General features: G+C 34.9%; 4 protein-coding genes across 5 annotated transcripts; 2 read left to right on the top strand and 2 right to left on the bottom strand.

Moving 5' to 3' along the window:
- Window positions 1–21: 21 nt before the first annotated feature.
- On the top strand, window positions 22–8,000 carry LOC101736330 (uncharacterized). The gene is made up of 6 exons (XM_004930146.5): window positions 22–222; window positions 1,771–1,876; window positions 5,087–5,212; window positions 5,662–5,733; window positions 7,346–7,486; window positions 7,638–8,000. The coding sequence occupies exons 2-6, from the start codon at window positions 1,802–1,804 to the stop codon at window positions 7,707–7,709; spliced, it is 486 nt and encodes a 161-aa protein (XP_004930203.1). The 5' UTR covers window positions 22–222; window positions 1,771–1,801; the 3' UTR covers window positions 7,710–8,000.
- LOC101736198 (leucine--tRNA ligase, mitochondrial) lies at window positions 7,997–13,326 on the bottom strand. The gene is made up of 6 exons (XM_004930145.4): window positions 12,708–13,326; window positions 12,017–12,466; window positions 10,399–11,743; window positions 10,059–10,297; window positions 9,300–9,536; window positions 7,997–8,301 (listed from the first exon to the last, which is right to left on the bottom strand). Exons 1-6 carry the CDS (start codon window positions 12,798–12,800, stop codon window positions 8,086–8,088), a joined length of 2,580 nt encoding a protein of 859 aa, XP_004930202.2. The 5' UTR covers window positions 12,801–13,326; the 3' UTR covers window positions 7,997–8,085.
- Window positions 13,327–14,768: 1,442 nt separating this feature from the next.
- Window positions 14,769–21,472, top strand: LOC101736452 (uncharacterized). The gene is made up of 5 exons (XM_004930147.5): window positions 14,769–15,013; window positions 15,347–15,513; window positions 16,122–16,283; window positions 16,575–16,673; window positions 21,263–21,472. Exons 1-5 carry the CDS (start codon window positions 14,912–14,914, stop codon window positions 21,465–21,467), a joined length of 735 nt encoding a protein of 244 aa, XP_004930204.1. The 5' UTR covers window positions 14,769–14,911; the 3' UTR covers window positions 21,468–21,472.
- A 1,630-nt stretch (window positions 21,473–23,102) lies between these two features.
- LOC101736581 (FUN14 domain-containing protein 1A) lies at window positions 23,103–26,854 on the bottom strand. 2 transcript variants are annotated; one of them, XM_004930150.5, is made up of 4 exons: window positions 26,507–26,832; window positions 25,757–25,952; window positions 24,364–24,472; window positions 23,409–23,430 (listed from the first exon to the last, which is right to left on the bottom strand). In XM_004930150.5, the coding sequence occupies exons 1-3, from the start codon at window positions 26,647–26,649 to the stop codon at window positions 24,392–24,394; spliced, it is 420 nt and encodes a 139-aa protein (XP_004930207.1). In that variant the 5' UTR covers window positions 26,650–26,832; the 3' UTR covers window positions 23,409–23,430; window positions 24,364–24,391. The 2 variants fall into 2 exon arrangements, with proteins under 2 accessions (XP_004930205.1, XP_004930207.1); XM_004930148.5 differs by lacking the exon at window positions 24,364–24,472 and having other exon boundaries at window positions 23,103–23,430; window positions 26,507–26,854.
- Window positions 26,855–27,995: the final 1,141 nt, after the last annotated feature.

Genomic DNA, 27,995 nt, shown 5'->3' with positions numbered 1-27,995 from the left:
CATCGAACTGCACTGCGGCGCATTGCATAAGTAGAACGCAATCTGACATAACGAATACCTACTTTGTGCGGCCTTGGCCTCGTTAGTGCTGTGGTAGTAAGTGGTGTGGGCTTTAACGCTGACGGATCAATATACTGCCAGTGCCTCCGATTGCTTTGCGTGTGAAGCCGGTGCGTCAGCGCACCTCCTAGTGCTGTTATTCAAGCTGGGTTTGTGCTTTAGGTAAACCTAGTAAATCTATCCGATGAAGTGAATTATATAAATCATATTGCATGTTTAGAAAATTAAATTGTTTTTTGCCTTCGAAATATATTGGAGCGCTAATAAAGTAAAACAAAAATTAAATAAAAAAATAATAAAAACAAGGAGCCCAGTATGTATTACAAAATAAATTATACTTTTAAGAACAAGGTGGGGATTAAAAAATCTGAGTAAAGAACTGACTAACCAGCTTACTTAGCATTTTTCATTTTCTATATAAATAGTTCCATAACAAAATTTAATATAACATATTAGACCAAAAATTTATCACCAAAATACTTTTTTTAAAGATTTAAGATTTTGGATTAAAAGTAGTTGAAACAAGTAAATACCTTTTGAACCAGAGTACATAATTAAATTATGTGGACACCTGTAATGCATAAGCAATGTAATCGTTTTCGTCATTTTTAGGAACTTGAATTGAATTATTAATTAGGTAACTGGTTCTTCAACATAACTCGAATGGTATTCTTTTTTTTTGCTCTATATCCTTAATTATACGATATTTTAAAGTCTGAAGTGTGAAGAGAATTAAAGCTTCTATTGTCAAAGAGGAAAAACGTCTGATGTAACGACCATCTGACGACTAGTATGACTATGAACACATGCTGTAGTCAAAAGCTTCAAAACGGTATTTGTGAAAACTGATCTTAAATCTTATTTGTCGATGAGAGCTTATTTAGCCTATATTTAGGCTTTTTTAGCCTAATCTTTCTCTTTGATGCTATTTTTACCTGCTAACCGAGACTATTCTTACTGCACTGTGTAGCAATGTATCATTCGTTACAATTTTGACCGTAAAATGCTACAGGATTTTTTTCTCAGATAATATAAAAGTACTATGTATTCATTAGTTATTACTATATAGGCATTTGTTAAGGTGGTTAATTATTATTAAGAAGGTACTCGTAATATCAAGAAACATCACAATATTATTTTATTAGGTAAAATAAGTCTAAAAATCTTCGCTAAAACATAGAGAACATCAATTAATTGTGAGAATAGACGCATCTTCTACATTAACAATTACAACAATATTTTGTAGCTAGATCTTTTGTATGGCCATGGTATTCATGAACAGTGAAACTATAGTAAAGGCAGGATGCCGCCTCCTGTTTCCTGGTGAGACTTTGGACCCCGTGTTTTAACTTATTTATAAGTACGGTTGAATATGTCCAGTGCTGGAAGTATAAATAATAGAGGAAATACTACAGTAGTCGTAAAATAAGATTTTTGCATGACGTATAAAACGCTATAGTATCAGAAATCACAAGCGGCAGATATATAGGTACTGTTTTTGTTTTATGCCATGATTCCTGTAGGTTCCCGGCGTTGTTCATTGAAGAGTTCTTTAAAAATTGCGATGAAAACACTTGACGTACGTTATGTTAATCGGATAGTTGTGAAATGTAAAATAACTACTATATATCTGACCTTGTCACAGTTAAGAGTACAAAACAACGTAGCGATTTTTTTCACAATGTTTATCCAAGTAATATTTTCACATAGGCGTAGCAGCGGAGCTTGCGAAAAAATCAGAATGGCTTTCCGGAACTTCGCACTAGTCGCCATTCTCATCGTTGCTATCATAGCTCCACACTTCACAGCACAACCAGTATGTAGCAACTTTTTTTTGATGTTATAACAGAACAAAACATCGCTTATGTGCGGGATCCGCGCTGTACTGAAAATTGGGGACGTCGACGGCTTACTTTAGTTTTTAAGAAATATAATATTGTTAGGCATTGAGGTTCGGGATAAATAAAATTCTACCCAATTACAAGTTAACACTGTATTAGCACTTAGAACACTTAAAACACTTCACAAACACTAAAATTCTCAATTCAGTTCTTCTGCTTCGCTTCAGGTGATCCGTTTGCTGTTTCGCTTCGAGTAGTTCCGATTACTGACTGACTGCGTGCCATCTCTGCAACGCTTTTATTGTCGATACGACATCCCTAGAATCGTCGAGTACATTCGGCGTTTCCGCTATTTGACAATAGATGGCGTTACTTTTTTATTGCTTAGATGGGTGGACGAGCTCACAGCCCACCTGGTGTTAAGTGGTTACTGGAGCCCATAGACATCCACAACGTAAACGCGCCACCCACCTTGAGATATAAGTTCTAAGGTCTCACGTATAGTTACAACGGCTGCCCCGCCCTTCAAACCGAAACGCATTACTGCTTCAAGGCAGAAATAGGCAGGGCGGTGGTACCTACCCGCGCGGACTCACAAGAGGTCTTACCACCAGTAACTACGCAAATTATAATTTTGCGGGTTCGATTTTTATTACACGATGTTATTCCTTCACCGTGGAAGTCAATCGTGAACATTTGTTGACTACGTATTTCATTAGCAAAACTGGTACCCGCCTGGGATTCGAACACCTGTGCATCGCTCAACACGAATGCACCGGACGTCTTTATCCTTTAGGCCACGACGACTTCAAACTCTTACTCCTACCAGTACAGTACAGTAGGTATAATGTATAAATGTACCACATTAAACGCAGAAAAGAAAAGAGAGAGAAAGATTATTGTTTCCTTAACAATTCGATTTTATGGTACCTACTGTAACCAATGTTAATAACCAGTAGATCAACGGGGCGACTTAAAATTAATAAATGATGAGTTCTTGATTTGATTTATAAAATATTTGCCGTGTGGCGTCGGCGGACTCGAGTAGCACTACCGCATATCTGCCCGTGGGTGATTAAGGGACTATGAAAAAGTACTAACTCCCTGTTAGTTTTTACCATAATATATCCATCTGTCCGAGTCTTTCCACAGCTGTAACCGTCTCCGTTCCAGTGGATCGAGAAGGACAAACATAAGTGCACTTATGTCTCGCGCGTAGGATATACACCTTAATATACCCTGCGCAACTGACCGCTTTTTTGTGCAATACTTACCATCAGCTGGTATGATCGTATTCGGAATACAGAAGTGCTACGGGGAGCTAATATCATGGAGATTAAAATATATATCATGTGACGGCAACTCCGTTGGTGTGGACACGTATCGCGGATATCAGATAACCATACAACAAAGTGCATCTTTTTCTCTGAACTTGAGGAAGGCAAGCGTAACCGTAGCGGATAACTCCTCAGGTACAAAGATGTGCTTAAGCACCACATGAAGAAGTGTAATGAATAATTTTGTTAGGAGATCGTACTTTGTGATTTTAGTTTGGCGAACGGTTCCTTTGCGAAAGTTATATCACCTGAATCAAGGTTGGATTTTTATGTGGCTGGGGCAGCTTCATATTCCGTCGCGCAAATAGGACCAGTTACGATGCCGACACCGTGTCCTCGTCGTAGCCACTGAAGTGATGGCAATCCCTTCAGATGGCTCCCTTCGGCCGACGTCGCGATTCACCAAGTCCGTGAGGACCGGGCCGATCGCTTCAACGGTCCGTTGCTCGTAGGTGGAGACCGCCAAGCGGTGAAATCACGTCTCTACCACGGCCCTCCTAAATTGGAGGCTCCAACATCTTCGGCCACCGAGGAGTACCTACCTAGCACAGATTATGAGTGCTCGCTAGGCGATAACTTTGCAGGAGGTTCGGTTCCGAGCCCTAAAAACAGAAAAAGAGTCGATTTTTAAAAACAATGCTGTAATCAAATCATAATTCGATCAGTCTAAGCCACGTCCATTTTCTTAACGCCCCGAACCTTCTATGATGTATGCATATATTGGCAATATTACTTGGACTGGTCTTTTTTAAATTTTATTTTTAAGTTCGAGCGCTCTTAATGAAAACCTTTACATAATCAATCAAAAATTGCTGAGTTTACACAGTAATATTGTTGGAAACAAGCATTATATCAGCAAAAAATACATTCTAATAAACTCAATGAACGTGGCTGTGCATTATGCCCTTATTAGCTTCAGGAATTGAAATGTTGTTGTTTAAATTATTTATTTAAATAATTTGGTTGGCAATGTAATAAGTTTGTATTTTGCGCTTGTATATAGTTATATTCTAGTAGTAGTCTAGTAATAGTACGAGTTTTTAGATGTCTTTGATTTTAATTTATTAACATGATTAAAGAATAAAACGAATATTTCTTTAAATTTTATGAAAAGTTTCGGGTTAATACCGCATTTATGATTTTTTTTTATCATTGCTTAGATGGGTGGACGAGCTCACAGCCCACCTGGTGTTAAGTGGTTACTGGAGCCCATAGACATCCACAACGTAAACGCGCCACCCACCTTGAGATATAAGTTCTAAGGTCTCACGTATAGTTACAACGGCTGTCCCACCCTTCAAACCGAAACGCATTACTGCTTCACGGCAGAATAGGCAGAGTGGCGGTACCCACCCGCGCGGACTCACAAGAGGTCATACCACCAGTAAGATTATGTGACATGACTATCTACAATATGTGAACGATTTTCAATATTTGTCATTTTTAAACGCGACCCTTCAAGAAATCATTTTTGAAAGATAACGTTGCTTGCTGACGATTGGTTCTTGCAACAACCACGGCTACTTTATTCGATCTTTATTATTTATGTACTTAATAGCTGCTTTCGTTTGGTATCATGCCCCTGTGTCCTGGATCGAATCTCGATCGAAGTCAGTACTTTTTTTAAACATATTTTGTATTTGTACAATGAAACGTGTTTTTGTTTTAAGTAATTGTTTTCTTGTTGCGCAGAACACCGCAGAAAATCGTAGCTTAATGCTGTTTAAATGCGGAACGTTTTTTTCTTATCAAACTAATCATACTAAAACAAAATAAATATAAAATCTTAAAGACTAATAAAGGCGCAACTGTTTTTTTAAGTTTGTTAATGGTCTTGTCTTCCTTTAGCCAACAGCAGATGATATAATAAGCAAGGACCGATATCAGAGACAATCTGCAATTAAAGCGGGTTACTCCATTGCAACGAAGCCAAAATGGGGTTTCTTCGGGACTGTATTTAATCTTATTAAAGAGGTAAGCCAATTAACATTTTATAAATATCCTGCTGCCTAAGGTACTGTATGTGGATTTTAAAAAAAAACATGAATATGACAGTTGTAGAACACAAAAGGTCATTTGTGGCCGTCAGCGCAAAAGTGACCTAAGCTTATCATAGTTAGTATGGAATTAATGAGATTTGAATTTACGTTTACACTACTTCGTAAGCAGAAACAATATGTGCAAAAATAATGTTTACAAAGGCATCTGTTATATATGGGTGGAACTAGGGATAGGCCGGTTTTGCATCAAATTTTATTAGGTTTTAAGTAAATTGCATTATATAAGCACAAATATGAAAACTGTAGGTAAGGCCACTTTTGCGCTGGCGGCTTCATTTCTGTCCCGGGCGGAAACCGGAAAACAATATGTTTGTATGGCCGAAACCGTGCTTTCTCATAATAACAATAAAAATCTTGTTTCAGCAAGTCAACGATACCAAAAGTGCATACAGTCAAATTTCTGATTTAGTCAACAATCAATTTTCCGATGGTAATGTAAGTGTAATATCATCAGGTTTATTTCTATGTAAGTAGATTAAGTATAGGAATAAAGTTATTCTATGTACTATTTAAACAATCATACATTTTTTAACGAAACAATCTAGAGCTTTTGACATTTGAGTTTCGATTTTAAACGTTAAGTTCGTCAAGGCAATTCTGGAATAACTTTAATTTTAGTACCTACTGTTTCCAGATACTTTACCGCTCAAATATAGATAAAATACTGTTTGAAAAAACTTTGAATTTTTTTCATTATTATTATTAACTTTATTATTATTTTTTTTACTGGTGGTAGGACCTCTTGGGAGTCCACACGGGTAGGTACCACCACCCCGCCTATTTCCGCCGTCAAGCAGTAATGCGTTTCGGTTCGAAGGGTGGGGTAGCCGTTGTAACTATACTGAGACCTTAGAACTAATATCTCGAGGTGGGTGGCGCATTGACGTTGTAGATGTCTATGGGTTCCAATAACCACTTAACATCAGGTGGGCTGTGAGCTCGTCCACCCATCTAAGCAATAAAAAAAAAAAAAAACTAGATTTTACCCGCAACTTCGTCCGCGTGGAATAGTTAGGTACTTTGGCATAACGCTAAATTTTACCCGCAGCTTCATTAACGTAGAAAGTGAAAATATTTTTGAATAATAGAATGTTAAGGAGCTATTTATTTAAGGTACCAAAATCTATCAATTCGACCACCATTTTTTATCTATGTATGTTCACCGATTTCTCGATAATGCTTGAACCGATTCTGATAATTCTCTTTTCTGTTTTTTGTTCGAAAGGGTAGACTTCGAATTGTTCTTTAATCATCAAGACCTGATGATGGGATCCTGGAGAAATCCAGAAAAATCTATAATTGTCGAAGCCTATCTTGAAGTGATTTGGGCGTTTCAATGTTGTAATGAATACGTATTTATTTGGATAAGGATTAATATCATCTTTACAAAAACACCTTCACAAATAATGCTTTGTTTTAGCACACATTTTGTTAGCATAAAAAACGTTATAGTGAACCAACCTTAACATATAGACATATGCTGTCAAGGACTTTTTTTAGATCATTTAAAGGGGAACAATTCTGTCACACATTATTTTAGCGAAACTTTAACCGTTTCCGCAGCGCACGCAACTGAAGCTCTCAAAAGGGAAAAAACCCCGATTTTGAAACATTATTTAATTTTATTGGTGCTCTTATCTTGACGTGATGTTATGTAGCCTATAACCTTCCTCAATAAATGGTCTATCTAACACTGAAAGAATTTTTAAAATCGGACCAGTAGTTTCTGAGATTAGCGCGTTCAAACAAACAAACACTTCTATAGTTACCAGAAATATTAGGCAGAAAACCAATATAATCTTGAAACATCACAGATTTTGTTCATTATTACAATATTCTGATACGTATATCAAAAATACGCAAATACCCACGAAAACCCAAAAAATATTTAACGATTATTTATTATGTATTTAACAACGAAACACCTTACGTTTCTGAAGAATGAAAATTCGTCTAAAAAACGATTACCCCTGCAACGGAAGACGTGAAACCACCTCTCTGGGGACCATGTAAAGAGGGTTTTTCTTAAATTTGAAGTCATTTGCAGACTGCGACGACAGAAACTATTGCTGTAAATGGAACTACACCAACACCTAAGATATCTAGAGCAGATTTCCTGAATATTCTTGATAGAAATCTGAAAGGTTTAGCCCGTCTTCGCGCATTAGAATGGCGAGAAGCAAAAAAGGTATTTCAATTTCATTCATTTACCAAAATCAGAATATGATGCTTTTTAACAATATATAGAATTTATAGCTATTCAGAATGGATGTTATTTATAAGAAATCAGCGATATACATAGTTTAAGATAAAATAATTTTTATTTGTTCAATTCTCAGGATTCGGCGGCAAATTTACGAGAGTACAAAGATGAAATATTTACCGGAAAACGATTAAAAAACAGTAGATAAGCCGGAAACTTACTTTATTCACCAATCAAATTAATAATTAGTGCTTATTTTCATCTCTGAAGAGAGACGGGGCTAGAAAACAACATTAAACCGTAACGTGATTTCAATGAGGTTTAAATGTTTGCTCTTTTTATTTTGTGAAACGAACTGCGTAATTAGAAATCGTTTTTTTTACCACCCTTAGGATTTAAGTACCTATCAATATAATTGTTATTAGATTTGTTGACAATCTGTATGTTCCTGTATATACCTATGCGATATGTATTTAATTCAAATAAAACATCCTGTTTAGTTTTGTGATTTATTAAAGTTCATATTATCACAATATTACTCAATTCTTAACAATAACTACGAAATAATGTTATTTTGTGTTATTTTAAACTTCTTCTACTTGTTTTTGTTTCTTATTCGTGAATATATGCAGTATGGCCCGACAACCCGGATACAATTCATACTTTTGACGTAAAACACCTCTCCGTGTCCACTTTTGTACACTTTCTTCGTTAAGCATGACTTGCAAAGCTCTTTCTTCGTGTAAATTATTAAGTTCAGCCGCTTTAATTTTTAATTCACATCTATCTGCTCCGTCTACCTGCAATTTAACGTTATACAGTTTTGGTGTAGGATGACAAAAGACCTCACGGCATCCGTATCTAGCGATGCACCGGTGTTCGAATCCCGCAGGCGGGTACTAATTTTTCTAATGAAATACGTACTTAAGTAATCTTCACGTTTGACTTTCACGGTGAAGGAATAACATCGTGTAATAAAAATCAAACCAGCAAAATTGTAATTTGAGTAATTACTGGTGGTAGGACCTCTTGTGAGTGCGCGCGGGTAGGTACCACCACCCCGCCTATTTCTGCCGTGAAGCAGTAATGCGTTTCGTTTTGAAGGGTGGAGCAGCCGTTATAACTATACTTAGACCTTAGAACTTATATCTCAAGGTGGGTGGCGCTTTTACGTTTAGATGTCTCCAGATGGCTCCAGTAACTACTTAACACCAGGTTGTGAACTCGTCAAACCAATCTAAGCAATAAAAAAACAGTGTAATGTGTTTACTGACGTGAATTTCACCACCCACTTTGAGAATAATATCAAATTCTGAATTCTACTGTTGAACGGCTGTCCCTACATGCCGAAACTAAAACCGCTTTGTGGCATAAATAGCCGGGATGGTGGTATGTACCCGAGCGCGCTTACAAATACGTCCTGTCACTAGTAGTTACGTAAAATTTGTATATTAAGCGAGTTTGATGGTTGAAAGATAAAAAAATCCTTCTTTGTGGAAGCTATTTGTGCACACGTATGTGACGGCACATATTAGATTAGACTTCTTATCCTTTAAGCTATGACTTAATTATAATTAGTATTTAATTTAGTAAATTAATAAATTAATAAAAATTTAGTAAATTAATTATATTTAGATACCCACACTTAACATTATTTTATTATTTATATCTGGTGGTGTATTATTGTGTCTAGTTGCGAGCCGGCAACATGACTTCTCATAATTAGGTTAGATTTCTGTATCTGTTTAGATATCATATTTTTTCATTCGATATTCCGTTACGATAAAATCAAACTTACTTTGCACAAAAATGACAATTTGTAGTGATCATCAACAACGGGCCAGTTCTGTTCTAATACATTGTTCTCCCAGTTAATTGTAGAATTATGTGAAGAGATTCGATGCGGAGCCGATAATAATCCAGCCCACAATTCAGAACAAAAGTGTGGAGTAATAGGAGATGCCATTATAATAAGAGCCGCCAAAGCTAATTCGAATTCCTTGCTTCTCGCGTACACTTCAGGTGGAATATTGTTCTGGAATTAAGGGAAAACACATGTTTATGCGGCGATATTAATTTAGTTAAAAGTTTTTTTTTTTTATTATACAGAATATTTCATTTATTCGTAGACTTTGCAGTAGACAGAGATTAGGTTGTGCCCCTGGCATTGCTGAAGTCCATGAGCGACGATAATCACTTATCATCAGATGGACCGTCTGGCTAAAAAATTAATAAAAGACGAAACAGAGTAATCGCATGAAAAGCACAGTATATTAAGCAGGCTATATGTGTGCAATTGTAAATAATGAGTGAAAACTGATCAGCTATCGTAATCAGCTGTCGCAGAAACGGAGAGTCCTATTGATCGGTACCGCCGCCAATACTCACCATCAATGCTTGCGGGATAGGACGTGATGAGATACTGCCTAGGTTTTAAAGTGGCATATAAAAACAGGTAAGGATACTTCTACTACAAGTAGGCGATAAGGAAATAGAGGCAATAGCTTGAGGTATATGTATTGGATTTTTTTTTATAAAAAAACCAATCTTGCCTTACCCGTAGAGTACTTGTTAAGCTTTGAAGTCGGGAAATGCCAACACTGAGTTTTTGAGTGTCCCTGAAATGATATGTAGTGGTAGCAGTAAAATAGTTTCGGTTTTCCCAGATTTTGCTCTCAATTTTTTTGAATTCTTCAGGACTCAAGCTATTACTTTCAAAGTTATTCGCACGATATTTTAGAAATTCTCTCATAGTCATCCAAAGACGATGTTGCCAGTTCAAACACCCAGGCAATGCTAAAAAATATAACAATTTGTGGGGTATTCATTTGAAATTTTTCTGATATTTAGATCTAAAATGAATGGATTTAAAAAGAAAAATAATATCATGAACTCACTTGCATCAGACCAACGCCTGGGTGTACCTGGTGGTACATCAGCTAGTATTAAAAGTCTTGTCATATCACAACCATAAGACTCAAGGAGTCTTTCAGGATTTTCACCATTGTATTTTGATTTGCTCATTTTTTCCCACTGAACTAATACTGGTTCACCTGTGCCTTTTTCTTTATAAATTTCTCCAAATTTTTCTACATTTTCAGGTGGTAAATACTTACCAGAAGATTTAACTTTATAAGATTGTCCCATTACCATCCCTTGTACCAACAATTTTTTAAAAGGCTCTTCAACATAAGTCATTCCCAAAGAATTTAAAAAATAACTCATAAACCGAGCATAATATAAATGTAGCACTGCATGTTCCTTACCCCCAATATAAATGTCAACTGGTGTAGAATTTTTCAATTTTTCTTTATTAAAAGGAGCAAATTCGTTTTTAGGATCCAAAAATCTATAAAAATACCAGGAAGAGTCAACAAATGTGTCCATTGTATCAGTTTCTCTTTTAGCATTCGAGTGACATTTAGGACATTTACAATTGACCCAATTATCTAATGATTGTAATGTTTGGATGCCTGAGTGAGTATCAAGTTCTGGTAATACAACTGGCAGATCTTCATAAGGAACAGGAACAATATTGCATTTGGGACAGTAGATTATGGGTATTGGTGTACCCCAGTATCTCTGTCTGGATATGAGCCAATCTTTAAGTTTGGAACTAACAAAGTGACCACCTACATTCTTGTTCCTAGCAATCTCTATAGCTTTTAAACTGTCACTTTCAATAGCTATGTCTTTTTTATTCTCTTGATCTATGGAAATTTGCAAGGCTTGTGCAATTTGATTATCTGTTTCATCTTGAGTTGGACAAGCAATCAAAACATCTCTACCTTCTGGATATTCAACAGTATCACACATGTAGACAGGCATTTCTGAGTCTGTTATTGGGTTTAGACAGGACAGGCCAGAGTTGTATGTATGCCCTTGTAACAGAGGATGACTACTTTTCATTACTATAAAAGTACCATGTATATATTTATAGGGATTTTTAGTCCATACATCAAATAGTTTCATGGTTCCATCAACATTTAACTTGAATGTTACTACTGTGCCATCACAATCACCAATCCAGTGTCTTTGCAAATTAATTATGTCCTTCCAGTTTTCTAAGCTTTTGTCTTTTAATCCATCTAATAATTTTTTGGCATACTTAGTAGTTTTGATAAACCATTGAGTCAGTAACTTTTTTTCTACTTTCACCCCAGATCTCCATGAACAACCAAGATCATCCACTTGTTCATCAGCTAATACTGTTTGATCTACAGGGTCCCAGTTCACTTCAGCCTGGAATTAAATAACCAATCTTACTGATCATTGTCAACACTGTGTATAAACTTGGTCCACAATATAACAAAATTATATTTAATTGAATTTTTTTCGTATTAGTTCTCATCCAAAAATATTTATTTTATATTTCTTTGGAAGATAAGTCTATGAATTTTTTTATTAAAGTATTGTGAATTTGGTTCTATTACGCACATTGTATTACTTTAAATGATTATAAGATGTGTGAGATTGAATTCTTTTAATATTAAGATACCTTAATTGAATAAGTACCTTACATTGATAAGCTAAGCCATTTTCCAACAGCTTCAAGAATATGTACTGTGTCCATTTATAATAATGAGGGTTACAAGTTGATATTTCTCTAGTCCAGTCAAATTCAAAACCCAACTGTAACAATTGTTGTTTCATCTTCTCTATATTAGATTTTGTCCATTTATAAGGTGGTATGTTCCTTTCGATTGCAGCATTTTCAGCAGGTAAACCAAATGCATCCCAACCAATTGGATGTATTACTTTGTATCCATTTAACTTGTGAAAGCGTGTTAATGCATCAGATATCGAGTACACTCTAACATGTCCCATGTGCAGGTTACCAGAAGGATAAGGGAACATAGGTAAAACATAGTAGACAGGATCGGCATTACTGATTTCTCTGTGCAACACTTCATTTGACCAATATTTTTCTATTTTAATTTTTATATCTCTGTTAATATCTTCATGCTGTAATATATTTAAAAAAAACTATTTCTATTTTTACTTTTTACTATTTACTTATGTTCTTAGTTCTTAGCGGATTTAAATAAAAAACTTATACAACAACAAAAAAATCCATTGCACTTTATTTTTTCGTTACTTAAATCATAGCAGTACGTTTCTATTTGTAGTTATATTTCAAAGAGCAAAGTAAAGGCTTTCAAACAAAATCTACTGTTATTTAATAAATGTTACACCACATCCATACCCATAATCCTAAGCTTGTTTTCCTTCTACGAAAGGTTATAGTTACATTGTGCATAAAGTTTGAGAATGTCCTAAAAAGTTTTAATGAATACATTCCGAATTAATATTGGTATTGAATGAATATTTATGTGTAATTTTCTTTGACAAAGGTTCCATTCACATTTTTTTAGATTTACTTCTAAGTTCTAAACATAGGTTCTAAATAATTTTTTTTTTAAGAGATTTTATGACCTGGTAACTGAGACCTTTAACTTATGTCTTATTTTAATTTATATTATTCATATTTTTATGAAAAATGATATTATGGAGTGAAATGAAATGAACATGATTAATTTAAGACACTAATCAACTGGGATGAAATTAAATGAAATGAATTGAGATGATATGGGATGAAATATAATCTTAGTAAAATGGTGGTCATTTACTAAGATTTTTTCAGTGGACTTTTTGGAGGATCCCGAGAAGTTACGTCCAGCGGCTTTGTTTCATTTTCCCACGTTTGTGCACTTTCACAGATATTAAACAGTTAATAAACCACCATTATTACACATTTAAACCCGAAGAAACACTAAATAGACAAAATAAAACAAATCACACAACTTCACTCCTCACGTTCCCGCCAAAAAGTCTCTAAATAAATTACTGTGTGATCAGCATAGATTATACACTTAATATATTCGAGTACACACGCTCGCGTACTGCCCCGCTTTCGCGGAGCAGCGCCGCGTCCTCGTTGCAAAAATAGGACCGGACTTGTCGCTTCCGACCGTCGTGGCTGCGATGCTCGGCAGCGATGAGTCCTGGCAGGCGATGCTCGACTTCTGCGAGTCCACCATCTCACAGAAGGAGGCGGTGGAACGGGAGAGGGAGAACTCTTCCTCCCTCTCGGCGCCGTGCCGCCGCCGTCGAGCCAGGGGTCGGAGGAGGGCGTTTGTCCAGCTCCGACCCCTATGAGGAGGCAGTCTCCTCCCGGTGATGGTCCCGGGGCGACCTAAGGGGTTGAGACTGCGCCGCACGCTACCGTCACTCTAGCGCGCTGGCACCAGGAGGACGGGACGACGCGTCGGTCGGGCGTCCTCGGGGTGGCGCCGCGTGTCTGGTTGTAGTGTTGACCGCGGGAACCTTCCTACTCTGACCCCGGACGGAGATCGGACGCCGGGTGTAAGAGTGCAGGGGAGTCGTTTAGTGGGTAGGCCCTAAATTCCTTGGGCCCGCGGTCTGCTCTCAACACTTGCAGATCGTTGAGTCTTAACACCTGTGGGCTGTCAGCTCGTCCACCCATCTAAACAATAAATTAAAAAAACCATAGCACAACAATATCGCACGCCATTGTTATGGACACGTTCACACTGTACTGTACTTTAAATTATTGACTAAGTATAGGCTGCTACACTATATGGCACTATAGTATAGCGTAGTCTGAAAGCAGCTTAAAAGTGCACAAATGTGGGAAAATGAAATAAAGCCGCTGAACGTAACTTCTCGGGATCTTCCAAAAAGTCCATTGAAAAAGTTTCAGTAAATGACCATTTTACTGAGATTATATTTCATCCCATATCATCTCATCTCACTCATTTCATTTAATTTCATGCCATGTTTCATATTAATCATCTTCATTTCACTTCATAAAATCATTTTTCATAAAAACAGATATATATATATAAAATGTGTGTGTGTGCAAGTCACACACGGCAGAACTGAAACTTATAAAAAATATAAAATATAAAAAAAATCGCAAGGGCAACCGCAACCCGGGAGAGCCGCCGCATGATCACGGTATCCCGACGCTAAGTAAGAATGTTTTAGCAAGAATTTTACACAATGTGCACAAATGTGGGAAAATGAAACAAATGAAATAATTGAAACAAACAAAACAAAAAAATGACCACTATTTTACTGAGATTACATTTCATACCATATCATCTAATCTCATTTCATTTAATTTCATCCCAGTTGATTAATGTCTCAAATTAATCATCTTTATTTCATCTCATTTCATTTCACTCCATATTACCATCATTCTTCATAAAAATAAGAATATATAAATTAAAATAAGACATGACTTAAAGGTCTCAAAAACCAGGTCATAAAATCCCTTAAAAAAAATATGACATGATAAGAAACGCTTTTGGCGAATGCGGTTCTGTACCTACGCGTTAACTTTAAAAAACACACCTAAATAATAAATATATAATCACCTCGAGTATGGATATGGAAATGGCAAAGATTTTTACTAATGTGCCAAAAAGTGCTTTTCAGTTATATATTAAGTTGTACTGCAATAGAAGGGCTCAAGATGGTATACCGGTAAGAAATAAAACATTCATTTTGGTACTAAGATTTGATGTAATGTTTATATTAGCATGTAATAACACTGTTTGTTCTACACACTTGGACTGTGGGAGATGTGCAAAACAACTGCTCTGACTCGGTGGATGTAGCACTAACATATATTGCTGTATTCGGTATATATTGAAGCTTCGGCGCTCGAACTTCCGCCACGCCGGGACGCGCCTAAGACCCCATGTCATAAGGGCTTAAACCAATAAGCACTACTTGTTCCTAACTTCATGGCCCATGTACCCTCTTCACACATATCTACAATAAATTTTTTGGTACTGATAATAGATTTCATTGTAGAAATCCATTGCCATGACTGAAGCAATCCAAACTTGGGTATCACTCAAAGAAACAGAGAAGTACCAATTTTTGAATAAATATAATGAATGTAAAGAAAGAAATATAAAAAAATTAGGGGAATGCATTAAACAAGCTGAAGTTTTTGTAAAAAAAAGACATCGGAAAAGGTACAATAAATTTTCATCAATGATTTTAGTTGACCGACATAAAATTTTGTGCAGTTTGCATTAATAATTTGGCATAACATGGTTTTTGAATACTTGATAAGGCATTGCTATGTAAAATAATCCTGCTATTCTTTCATAAGGATTTTGTATTCAAGCTACAGTAGGTAGGAGGCAATTATATTAATTCATATGAGTAGTTTTCTTATAAAGGGTTAACACCCATATTAAGAAAACTACTAAACACATTACATTGCATTTGCAAAGAAATATGTGTGGTCTGAGACACACATCAGATATGAAATTTCTTATTATAAAAAGTTTCATTTAATATTTCATGGTGGTGCAAAATCATTAACAAAACATCTGCCTAATAAATACGCTGCTAAAAAAATAACCACAAGATAATGTTCTTTTAGCAATCTTATTTACTAAATACAGATGATCCTGTTAATTTCTCAAAAAAAATATTACGAATCGGAGCTTTCATGCAAATGAAACTTAATTAAATCTAAATTATTCAACTTATTGCCATTTAAAAAATTGTGAACTTATGAACTTTTCTATTCACAGTAAAAGTTGTTATTATTTAATAGTTATTTATTATTCAGGTCACCGGATAACACAAATAATGAATCAAGTGTATCAAATATTCTAGAAACAAGTAATATTGAAGAAATCCATTTGAAATCTGCAGAAACACTGAAAGAAGTACAAATAGGTGATGTGGAAGAGGACAATAACCTGCAACTAGAGAGTATTATGCATGATGAGTAAATGTTAAATTAATTCACAAATAATCAAATAAACTGAGTAAAGATTTTATGAAAATGTGACTGCTCTGACCTTCTGTGTATATGTATATCATTAGAAAAATTGGTTTCTGCCTGTAGGATTTCAAGACTAAAATAGCATCTTTTGATCTGAGCACACTATCTTATTATTATCCTAGACTTCTAATGATTTAATATTTTTGCATACAAAGAGTTCATTGATATTATTCATTAACTGTATGAACAGTGCTAATTACAGCTTAAAAAATAAATTATTCTCACCCGATTTAGGATAGAGGAGTTACTTACAAAAACGAATGAGGAAAACCAAGAATTTTTAGAAGAATCTTCTTTAATGCCAAATCCAGAACCAATGCCGCCCACCATTAAGTAAGGGTTTTTAATTGTTATCGCATACCTAATTATTAAAAGTATGGCTTTAAAGCAGTGATTGGTAAAATTATTAATATCTCTCTTCAATTTATATCAGCCTTTTTGGTTTTGCCTTCGTCACAAAACTCAACTTCATTTACATCTGTATTGAATCATATACATGCAATTTTGGTCTGTTTGTTGTCAGAAAGCATCAGACCATTGCACTGTGTTTTGTCTCTACTGTGGGTGTAATCTAGGTCTATAATTCACAGTTCTCATAAGTAACTAACTCAATATCAGTCCATCTGATAGAATACAAAAATATTCTTAAATAAAAGATTAAATTTGTACGAAAAAGGAACATGTACCACATAATTATTAGTTATTGTATGCATTCATACGGTAAATAATAACTATTTAGTGTCATCGAATTACTTATAAAATAAAAGTTGTTAATTTTAAAACTGCCTAAAAATTACAGAATAAAAATTGTTATGTACCGTCCGTACCGTACCGTACCGTATTTTAGCAAAACAATAACACGAATGCCATAAGAAGAAAAAAGGCATTTTGGCAATATAAGCGATCGCGCAAAATGTTTAGGTACCTACTCAATATCATAAATATTTTCCTACTAAAATGAAAGGACAATGTTATCCTGAAATTTTTTCTCTTCTTCATACATACGGTACGTAGCGATTTAAAAGTTCTAGGGTTGTCACGTTTGAGTATACAGTCTTTCAGAGTAGGTGAGTAACAAAATCAATTTTTAAAGTGCAGTTATTTACTAAAGACTTCAGTCAATTAAAATCAAAGACTAATTTTTATAACAGAAGACGTAAAATCTGATAATTAGATTTAAAATTTGTTCTCGGGGGTCTACTGGATGCAAGCAGCACAGGACCGATCATTTTGGCGAGACTTTAAGGAGGCTTATGTCCAGCAGTGGACGTCTGCGGGCTGAAAGATACATAGGGATACATAAAATCTCAACAGTAGTAGTAGTGTTCTCAATTCTCAACAAACACAATAGACATATGTACATGAATCCTAAAAACATTACCGCCAATTGCACTTTTTGGTGTACAATAAATAATATTCTGTCTCTCTCTCGTGTCCTGTGATATCACATATCACAATATTTGATTTTCTACCAATGTTATAAATGCTGTCGTAAGTTTGGTACTTTTTACTATATTAGTAGATTTCCTTAGAAAGTGTGTTTTGGGCAAAGATTCCCCTCATGGCAAAGTTGGCGTATTTCTTCTTCCTATTCGTACACTCTTGACAGAGTGGTCGTGGTCATGCATCAGTCGGATCCTGCGATACCGATGCTCTCGCGATGCGACGCCATGTGGCACGATGTTTCGCAGAGTGAGAGCAAGCATTTAAGTTGGAGTGAGTAACAGATTTTATGAGGTCGGTCCATCGTGTTGGAGATCGTCCGCGAGATCTTTTGCCCTCGACTTTCCCTTGCACCACCAACCGCTCAATGGAGTCCTCATTACGAGTGATGTGCCCGAAGAATTTGAGGATTCGTAATTGGACTGTTGACGATAGTCTCTCCTTGATGTTGAGCTCTTTCAGGATCGAAATGTTGGTACGGTGCGCGGTCCACGGAATTCTGAGGAGACGTCTCCAACACCACATTTCTAGTGCGTCGATCTTACGACGGTCTTGCATCCTCAGCGTCCACGTCTCAGCCCCATACAGAAAGATTGGAAAGACCAGGCATCTCATTAACCGAACTTTTGTATTTTTGGTTATTCTGCGGTCTCTCCAAATCTTTGTTAGCCTCTCAACTGAGGATCTTGTCACGGCGCAACGTCTTCGGATCTCATCTTCGCAGCCTCCAGCGTTGGTGATAGTGGAGCCTAGATATACATAGCTATTAACTACCTCGCATCCCGCTATATGTTGGACTTCCGGTTGGTTGATGTTAGCACGATCTACGATCATCATTTTGGTCTTATCACGATTGATCGCAAGTCCAAAATCCAACGCTGTAGTCTCCAGCCGGCGAAGAAGCACCTCGATTTCGTCTCTGGTTGACGCCAAGAGGGTAGTATCATCGGCGTATCTCAAGTTTGATATTTTCCGACCACCAACGGATATTCCTTTATCCCAATCATCAAGAACTATCCGCATTATATACTCTGTGTATATATTAAATAAAAGAGGAGATAGTATGCAGCCCTGCCTAACGCCTGCCTGTGTGCTGAAGCGTTCGGAGTCAATACTGTCAACACGAACAGCGGCCGTGCCATCTTCGTACAGACGTCTGATGGTGTGTACAAGATGTTGCGGTACACCCATTTCCGTCAGTACCAACCACAGCTTCCACCACTTGACGGTATCAAAAGCCTTTCGGAAATCCACGAAGCACACATATAGGCTAATATTAAATTCTCTGGCCTTTTCTACAATTTGCCGCATTACGAGTAGTTGCTCTCTTGTGCCTCGACCTTTTACAAATCCTGCTTGCTCGGGGGCGATCTCTCGGGACAAGTAACCTTGGAGCCTCGTGTTAATTATGTGCAGCATGACTTTACTGGCGTGGGATACGAGAGAAATTAGTCTGTAGTTATTGCACTTCTTCGTTGATCCCTTTTTGTGAAGTGGAATGAATATCGAATGTGACCAATCGCTCGGCCAAACTCCAGTGACCCAAATTCGACAACAGATGATGTGCAGTATATCCACTCCGATTTCCCCCATGGCTTTTATTGTCTCGATGGGGATTTCATCAAAACCTACAGCCTTATTCCGTTTAAGGTGGTTGATTGCTGCTCGCACCTCGTCCTTCAAAGGCATCGGCTCCAGTTCCGAGGGTTCACTGTAGGTCATTGAGATCTTTGTTGTGGTGTCAGTAAACAGAGACTTGCAATAGTCTTTCCAAGCACTAACAATCTTTTTGATCTCAGTGACAGTATCTCCAGACGCATTCTCAATAGCCCAAGTCTTTGGCTTAAATTGACGGGTTATAAGTCTGATTTTCATGTGTAAATCTTTTGTTTCAAAATTTTGAGAATGCCTTTCAACCTCTTCACATATTGATTGTAGCGCTGTGTTTCGGTCACGACGGCAAGCAGCCTGTATGGCGGAGCTCATGACGTTCAACTCCTGCATTCTGACACCGCCAGCCTTAAGCTCTCTACGCTTCTCAATTAAGTCGTATTTAACGGTACATAAATGTTTCCTTACATAAGAATCCATCTATTTGTCGAAGAATCACAATGTCGGATTTTCTTTTCTTATGAATGCGGATTTTTTTTTGACCATTATTTCAAGAAACCTTGTCCTAAACATGGTCTATAATTGTCCATTATAAATAAATTAATATATATAATAATAATAATAATAATAAAGATCATTTATTGCCTTTCACATCATAAAATGAAATACAAAAAAAAAGAAAAGCAAAAAAAAGAGAAAAAGGCAAAAGGAGGTGGCTCAGCTATTGCTGTTCAAGGTTGATAAATTGAACTGCGCTGATTTTCAGTCACCCCCGTTTCCCTTTGGTTCTTTGCGGGAATGAAGACTCTGTACGTGTGTACATACTCAGAATATGATATAAATTAGTAAAATTAGTAAATTATAAAAATTTAAGAAAAAACAAAATAAAAATCAAATTAAATGGTGAACCCGAAAACAAAACCAAAAATTTAAGAAAAAAACAAAACAAAAATCAAATTAAATGGTGAACCCGAATACAAAACATAATAAGCACACAGTAATAACAACCTGTGGGCAGCTTAAAAAAAATAAAAATAAATAAAAATTTTATAAAAGGAAGTTTTCACAAGCAAGAATTAAACTAGTTACTATAAATACTATAAATTAAATTAGTTTTTGTGAATCCAAAAGAAATGTTTTTAAACGATTAATAAAGCCATGCTTTGTTACAATGTGACGAATAGGTGGTGGGAGATCGTTCCAGCAATGCGTAGCTGCGTATTTAAACGCTCCCCGAAAAGCAGCTGTTTTATATTTGGGCGTCAACAATGGCTTAACAGCAGCTCGTGAGCCAATATGATATGATGAATAAATCACGATTATTAAAAAAGAAAACATTTTCAGCTGTCTCTGATTGATATGCAATTCTGTATTTCAATTTCAAGCTTAGAGATTTCCAGTTCTTCACGTCGATTCTTGAAAGAGCTGGAATGTTTTACAAAAATTATTGATTTAAAGTGGACGAAGTGAGACATCTTTAAAACTATTATAATTTAATCTCGCGTTAATTAAACCCATTTTATCTTATTTAGAATGGTACCATCCAGTTTTCGTGGTCATGGAGGAGTAACATGTAATTTATCGCCATTTGTATATGCTGACTTCTGATTTTCTAAAAAATCAGTGACATTTACGTTTTTTCACAGAAAAACTAAGATTAAGTATTATTTTGAAGTCAGAGCGTTTCTTTGATTTGGGAGTTTTTTCACGGTCTTCACGATCAGAGGCCCCATATGTTAGGTCTTAGTTATTCAAGAATAATCGAATATTTGTTATATTAAGCGATTATTTGGAGACCGCAATAAATATTAACGTGTTTATTTGATTAGATTGATATTTTTTTAACAAACGTAACTTTTTGGTTTCAGATCAGGAAGGGAATTGTTTGCTATAATTAAAACAACGAATGAAAATGGTGAAGTAACATGGGATACCTTATCGAACAAAGAGAGAAGTTATTACAGTCGAGCCATTTTAACATTGAAGAATGACTACATTCACAAGTATAAATTATTTTTAGAAAGTTTAGGACCACGTGAGTTGTTTGACTATTACAATAAAACTTTTTGTTAAATTAACCCTGGCCCCTTTGTGTTTTATTTCGAAAATACCAACTTACCTAACTTATCACTAGTTAGTGTAACATAATAAGTTAAAATAGGGACTCGAATAAATTGGCTGATTAACTAAAAAAAACAGTAGTTGTTGCTAATTTAGCACACACCTTTTTATTACCTTGAAATGATACCTATGTTCGTGACAAATTAGGCATAAAATTTAAAAAATTCAATAACTCGAAAATTTTCGCACGTGCCAAAATTATCGACATTTTTTTTTCAGTTTTCAACGCAATCAAAAAATTAAAAGCAACTGACATCTTAAAGTAGGTAGTTAAAAAAAATCTTCTTGTAATCTTAGGTCGGGATATGAAAAAAGAAAGTTTTATTTAAAATAGGAGGCACCCAGTATCGTCTGTCTTCTCCGACGTCTGAGTTTTTGATATAAAATCCATAAGCAAATTGCCTCTTCCATGTCCATTCTCCAATGTTGATGCCAGATTGTCGCGCGTACATGTTCTGTCATGTGAATGCTTCCACCGCGCGGTGACGGGCGGTAGGTATAGGCTATATGAATTTGCCTTATTTTTTAAAGTTAAAACCGACTATCGCTGAGAAGCTTTAAAAAAATTCTCTAAGTATTGCAGACACTACTTGGCTGTTATTTCCGAATTATTTAAGGATATTACACGAAATTTTAAAATACTATGCTGGTTGAATACTCTCTCTCTCTCTCTCTTCCCAGCTATTTATCCCACATGGTGGTGGGGTCAGCTTTCCTGACTTTACTCCTCCACTTCGCTCTGTCTTCGACATCCTCGTCAGCAACATTGCATTCTCTCTTGTCCTTCAGCACTACGTCCCTCCACCTTGTCTTGGGTCTGCCTCTAGGTCTCCGACCGGGGAGGTCGAGCAGTAGCGCCAAATTTCCGACGTAGTCAGGTGGCTTCCTTTTCACGTGACCATACCATCTCAGCCTACTCTCCTGCATCTTGTCGGCGATGTCCCGTACACCTAGACTTCCACGCACGTACTCGTTGCGGATTTTATCGAGCCTAGTCACGCCGCACATACACCTCAGCATTTTCATTTCAGCAACTTGAATGGTATGTACGTTCCTTTTGGTTGCCGCCCATGTTTCGCTGCCATACATAAGAACAGGCTGGTTGAATACTCTTATCAAGAACTATTTTTTTAAACATTATTTGAAATTTCAATGACAGGAACAATATACCTATTGCTAAAAGTACCATACTTTTAAATTGGTTCTCATTTTAAGTACCATTTGAATTTATCCGAACAGAAAAAAATTGTTGATTTTAAAACTGGTCTTATGGTATAAGAAACTTTATAAAAACCTTTTCAAATACGGGAATATATTTATCATAGATCGTGGACTAGCAAATTTGTAAAAACATATTTTCACATCCATCACTTTTCAAAAATTTGGCCTTTATAGAATTGTTTTGGTCTATTTAATAATCCAAGCAGGTAGGTATATAATATAATCAAGGTCACTGAACGAATAGGGCCACGAGACGATAATTTACCAGAACATGGACATTTAGAGAAAATATATTTTAATAAATATTTAAATTAATTTCTAAACGCGCTCTGTAATATATGAGGTAAAATGAAATAATAACTCGAATAAGTTACATACATGTTTATTTAATAATTATTATGTTTAGATCTATTAAACTAAAATTATAATTAAAGAAAAGATCTCAGGTTAAATACTACACGAAATTATTATTTATGTAATACAAGTGGTAGTTTAATTTAATACAACTGAATTACTTTCCGCAAATTAGACCAATAGCCATTCCAGCAAAAAATGCTGCCAAAAAGACATGTGATTCTGTAGCACGGTATTGGTCATCACCAGTGAAATTATTATACCATTTTTTTGCCTTTATTTCCTTCTTTTTTATAAGTTCTTCAGCTTTATCCAATTTTCGGTCTACAAATCTTTCCACCTGTAATGTTTTAATAACTATTTAGGTAACCTAATTAAATTAATCAATCTCATATGTATTATTACGGGCAAGCGTTAAAATGGATCAAAACTAAATTAAAATTTGGAATTTAACATTTACATTATCGTATCTATATGCGTAACATGCAATGTTCCATCAAAAAATAACTCATAAAAAATACTAAAAACAATATATATATATATATATATATATATATATATATATATATATATATATATATATATGTGTAAGTTAGAAGACCTAAGGAGTGTTTTTATTTTGATGTTCAATTAAATCTTCAACTGATATGATATGAAATGATTTTTAGAATGCATGTTATTCTTTAGTATTTCCTGTTTCAATTTCTCCAGTGTCCAGTTATAATGACTTTAAATTTATTATTTTAAACACATGTCTAACAACTCATACTCAATTGAGGGTTGCACCCTAACGTGCAGGCTCACAATACAGCCTACTTCCATTAAATTCTAGTTATTCATCTCAGTTTGTTGGTATAATACTTATGACACTGCTCATTCTTTGATTGAATAAATAGTTCAGGAAGCTCAGGAAGAGATAAAGCTATTCTAGACCGACAGCCAATGTTTTTATTCTAAGTTCAGACTATAGAGAGAATATAATTTGTTAATTCTTGATCTGTATTTTTTTAATAAAATTAGGTGATATAAGTACCTGCATGGTTATCTATATAATATGTTGTTTATATTATTGTATGAGTTATTTATGCTAAGTTATGTCCAACTGGTATCAATACCACGAAATTAGTAGTTAAAAAAAAGTGATAGCTAACCATAACACTCTTTAGTTGACTTACTTTTATGTAAGAGTATGATTACTTATTGACTTCATTGACTTTAAAATTACTAATTGTCATAAATTAAATTTAAAATGAATTGAAATTGTTAAACTCACATTAAGATATTATAAATTCAACTGATAATTATGAAGATGCAATACCAAATAAAAATCCTCCCGTAAACCCTGCTGAATAATATGAATTACTTTTGACAAAAACAAAGACCTGTAACAAAAAGTACATTGATACATGTAAATGGAACATATTTCAGGGTTCTGTAATCATACTAATACAAATCTGTTAACATAATTTTAAGCAAAATAATTCTATTTGAGAGAACATAGCATGTTTCTATTATTATTCTTCAATAAATTCAAATTTGAAGAAATGGTATATATATATTTTCTACAAGTCTTTAGTTTTTACCAAAATCAGTATTGTTGTTAATATGATTAAAGAGTTGTATGATAATACTACACATATATGTAAAAAATACTTGACTTTGATGAATGATATGATCTAAGAAATGTTATTGTTCACGATCATAACATCAATAGTTATACAGTTGAAACCCTAATAAACATAACTTTGCTACTTGACATATTTTAGGGCGAAAATAAGCAATGAAATAACATTAGAAAGGGAACTATGTACAATAAAATGTAATGTTATGTAAGGTTTTTTTGTACACAACAAAATCTTCAGTTTTTAAAGCTATGCTGGAAGTTTTTATTTTGAAATAAGCAGTATTATGTAGAATATGTACATTAAAAAGAAATATCTCTATATGGTATACATATACATATATATGTTATACATAATGATTACATATATGACATCATGTGTTGTGATTTGGTGTTAAGAAGTGGTTGAATTATTAAATATTATTTAGATTCAATTAGATTTGGAAAAAATACTGAATCATTGATGTTGAATAATAACTTTATGTAAGTTATTTAACCAGTGGCTGAATCTATACTACATTAGATTATATAGAATCTAGAATGTAATAGATATATTTTTGCATTGGCCGTGTCCTACACTATGTGGGCTTGAACAGAATTATATTTAACATGTTGAACACTTTGTGGCGCACCAGTGGGCCTAGCGTACCATACCATTCACGCCAAGTCAAAATCAGAGAATTAGTAATTTTTATGAACTTGATTTTCTTCATAAAAACCTTCATAAAAATGACAAGTTTCTATTGGATTAGAAAAACACTGTTCGGTTCAGTTGTACGGGGCATGCAAGTCACTTCCATACGCGTTTTGTTTGATAGCTGCTATCTGTGGCTTGTAAGAAGAGTTTATGTTTGAATCCCCATGTGACTCATGGTGACCCTCACGGCCCAAATGGTTCAGTAAGATAAGGCTCACTGATGAGCTCCATGGTCTGAATGAAAATACTGGATTTTTCTTATGGGGTCCAACATGTTAAAAACTGGTCAGTTGCAATAGCATGACGTCTCGATGAGACAAAAATGTAGTGGATGAACAAAGTATTTACCTTTTCAAACCAATCTGGGGATTTTCCAGTAGCTTCTTTTTCAATTTTATCACTGATCTTATCAACTTTTTTGTTTATTTTATCCCAATTAATATCAATGTAGCCTTTTTGGCTTGCAATGTGTAGAAGAATGACTCCACCTCCAAGTCCAACAGCTGCTACTTTTCCAATCTTCATAGAAATGAAACCAGTTATCCTAAAAATAAATTTGTTTCTTAATTCAACTGTCTGATTTAAGTAATGTTTCTTGAGGTACTATTACTTAAAGCTTAATAATTTTTAAAGTCTTTCATTATTATGTGGATTCCTGGAGATGTAGTTACCATTACAAGGTAGTGCCCATAAAAATCACTGACAATGGTGACGCCCAGTGAAAGCTATAGGCTAAATAGAATATTAGCAAACTCGTAAATGAAAATATTGCTAGACTGATTTAGTCAATGTTCCTTCATGATGGACGTACCATACCAACCATATACATAAAATTACGAAAATTGTAATATTAAATAAATCCGGTAAAGCGAATATTTTAATAATAAGAATGACAAACTTGCTACGAATTACGGTGCTTTCTTATTACGAATAAAAAAATAAACTTGTGACGATAAATTGCACAGAAAAAAAGGTTTCTTGGGTATCACAGTATGTATACAGTGAACTCTATTTCTGAACTTTTTCACAAAGTTACGTCATGAACAATGCAAAATCATCATTTGATCTATGATGATGAATCTATGGATAATAGCTTACCATCCTGATGCAGTTCCTAAAATTAGCTGCTTAGTTGCTGAAGTTTTACCAATATCTGCAATGGCTCTCTCGATAAAGTTTTTAGCGTCGTCTACAATTTTTTTAGCTTCCTCAGAAGCATCTTCGTTCTTAGGTTTGGCCATTACTGATTTCTAGTTTCTAATTTTTATAAGAAATAGTAACACTGATTAGCACTATACCTATTTGATCAATAAAATGAGATCATTTGGTAAGTATTATTGGACAATGGACAGTCAGTCAATTTTATTTTTTCGTTTAATTTTTCTATTTGGACCGGCAAAAGAAACATTGCTCATAAAGTCGTAAAGTTATTCGATGAGTAAAATTATTGTTTTAAGGAAGCATCTGTTGGTTATGCACGAAAAATTAAATGGAGAGACTGTACCTCAGCTTTAAATGTAATTATTATGTTTCTATAAACGGAATGGACTCATAGTCTAATGATCTCATTGGTTTGGTTGGTTGGAGATTTCTGCCATTTTACCATTTTACCGTACTTTTCCCACGATTTCAATTTCATTGTACAATAAATTTAAGGCACAAAATATTACTTAATTTCATTTTGTTCCATTTCGCTTTTCATACAATAGCGGGCTTCGCCTTAGTTTTAAGAATTAAAAAATATGTGCTATGCTCCGCTTGCCCGATTTGCCTGTCAATAATGGATGAATCAATAAACCAGCGAAGTGATTTTAGCAAAATAATAGTAGATACGGTACTAATTAAAATGTACGGCACATACCTACCTACCCTACATAATGTATTATCGACATCGACTTTTTTTTGCGGGAACGCGAGGAGTGTTCTATTTTGTCTATTTAGTGTTTCTTCAGTTTTAAATATGTAATAACGGTGGTTTATTAACTGTTTAGAACCTGTAAAAGTGCAGAATTGTGGGAAAATGAAACAAAACCGCTGGACGTAGCTTTTCGGGATCCTTCAAAAAGTCCACTGAAAAAATCTCAGTAAATGTTCACTACTTTACTGAGATTATATTTCATCACATATCGTCTCATTTGTAAAGTTAATTCGTTTTTAATCATTTATATTATGTCGCGATTAGTTTCCTTCGTTTCTTTTTATTATTCATAAACTAATTAATTAAAACGGCGAATTATAAAAATCTTATTACTTGACGCTGGCTATTGCACAACCGTGCCGGAGCCAAAAAATAAATAAATTCTATTTAGTCTATTATCTATGTTAATTAGACGAAGCCAGCTGACAGTAGCTAATGTCACTTTGTGAAATAATGTTGCTATATTTAAAGTAATAGTGATGCGTTCAGTTCTCGTTCAATCACATGAATGAACAATGAGTGTGAAGAGTTAATCATTAATTTCAAACTATAAAAGAATATTATTTATATTTTACAATAAAATTGTATTAAAGTGCTCCAATATATGTTACTAGTAGTATCAGTTTTTTTATTTTCATTACCTACCCATAATTGTAATATTTTATACGT

The sequence above is a fragment of the Bombyx mori genome, chromosome 5 (genome assembly GCF_030269925.1).
Source record: "Bombyx mori chromosome 5, ASM3026992v2".
Lineage (NCBI taxonomy): Eukaryota > Metazoa > Arthropoda > Insecta > Lepidoptera > Bombycidae > Bombyx > Bombyx mori.
Note: the sequence above shows the minus strand (reverse complement) of the source record. Positions and strands in the feature narration are given on the sequence as shown.

Coding starts and splice junctions, on each gene's coding strand:
- LOC101736330 (XM_004930146.5), top strand. CDS start 1,802: ATGGCTTTCCGGAACTTCGCACTAGTCGCCATTCTCATCGTTGCTATC. Junction 1,877..5,086: donor CACACTTCACAGCACAACCA/GTATGTAGCAAC, acceptor GTCTTCCTTTAG/CCAACAGCAGATGATATAAT. Junction 5,213..5,661: donor TATTTAATCTTATTAAAGAG/GTAAGCCAATTA, acceptor ATCTTGTTTCAG/CAAGTCAACGATACCAAAAG.
- LOC101736452 (XM_004930147.5), top strand. CDS start 14,912: ATGGATATGGAAATGGCAAAGATTTTTACTAATGTGCCAAAAAGTGCT. Junction 15,014..15,346: donor GGGCTCAAGATGGTATACCG/GTAAGAAATAAA, acceptor ATTTCATTGTAG/AAATCCATTGCCATGACTGA. Junction 15,514..16,121: donor AAAAAAAGACATCGGAAAAG/GTACAATAAATT, acceptor TTTATTATTCAG/GTCACCGGATAACACAAATA.
- LOC101736581 (XM_004930148.5), bottom strand. CDS start 26,649: ATGGCCAAACCTAAGAACGAAGATGCTTCTGAGGAAGCTAAAAAAATT. Junction 25,953..26,506: donor TTAGGAACTGCATCAGGATG/GTAAGCTATTAT, acceptor ATTTATTTTTAG/GATAACTGGTTTCATTTCTA. Junction 23,431..25,756: donor CCCCAGATTGGTTTGAAAAG/GTAAATACTTTG, acceptor AAAACATTACAG/GTGGAAAGATTTGTAGACCG.
- LOC101736198 (XM_004930145.4), bottom strand. CDS start 12,800: ATGTATTCATTAAAACTTTTTAGGACATTCTCAAACTTTATGCACAAT. Junction 11,744..12,016: donor GCTTAGCTTATCAATGTAAG/GTACTTATTCAA, acceptor ATTTAATTCCAG/GCTGAAGTGAACTGGGACCC. Junction 9,537..10,058: donor GCTTAACAAGTACTCTACGG/GTAAGGCAAGAT, acceptor CCTTAATTCCAG/AACAATATTCCACCTGAAGT.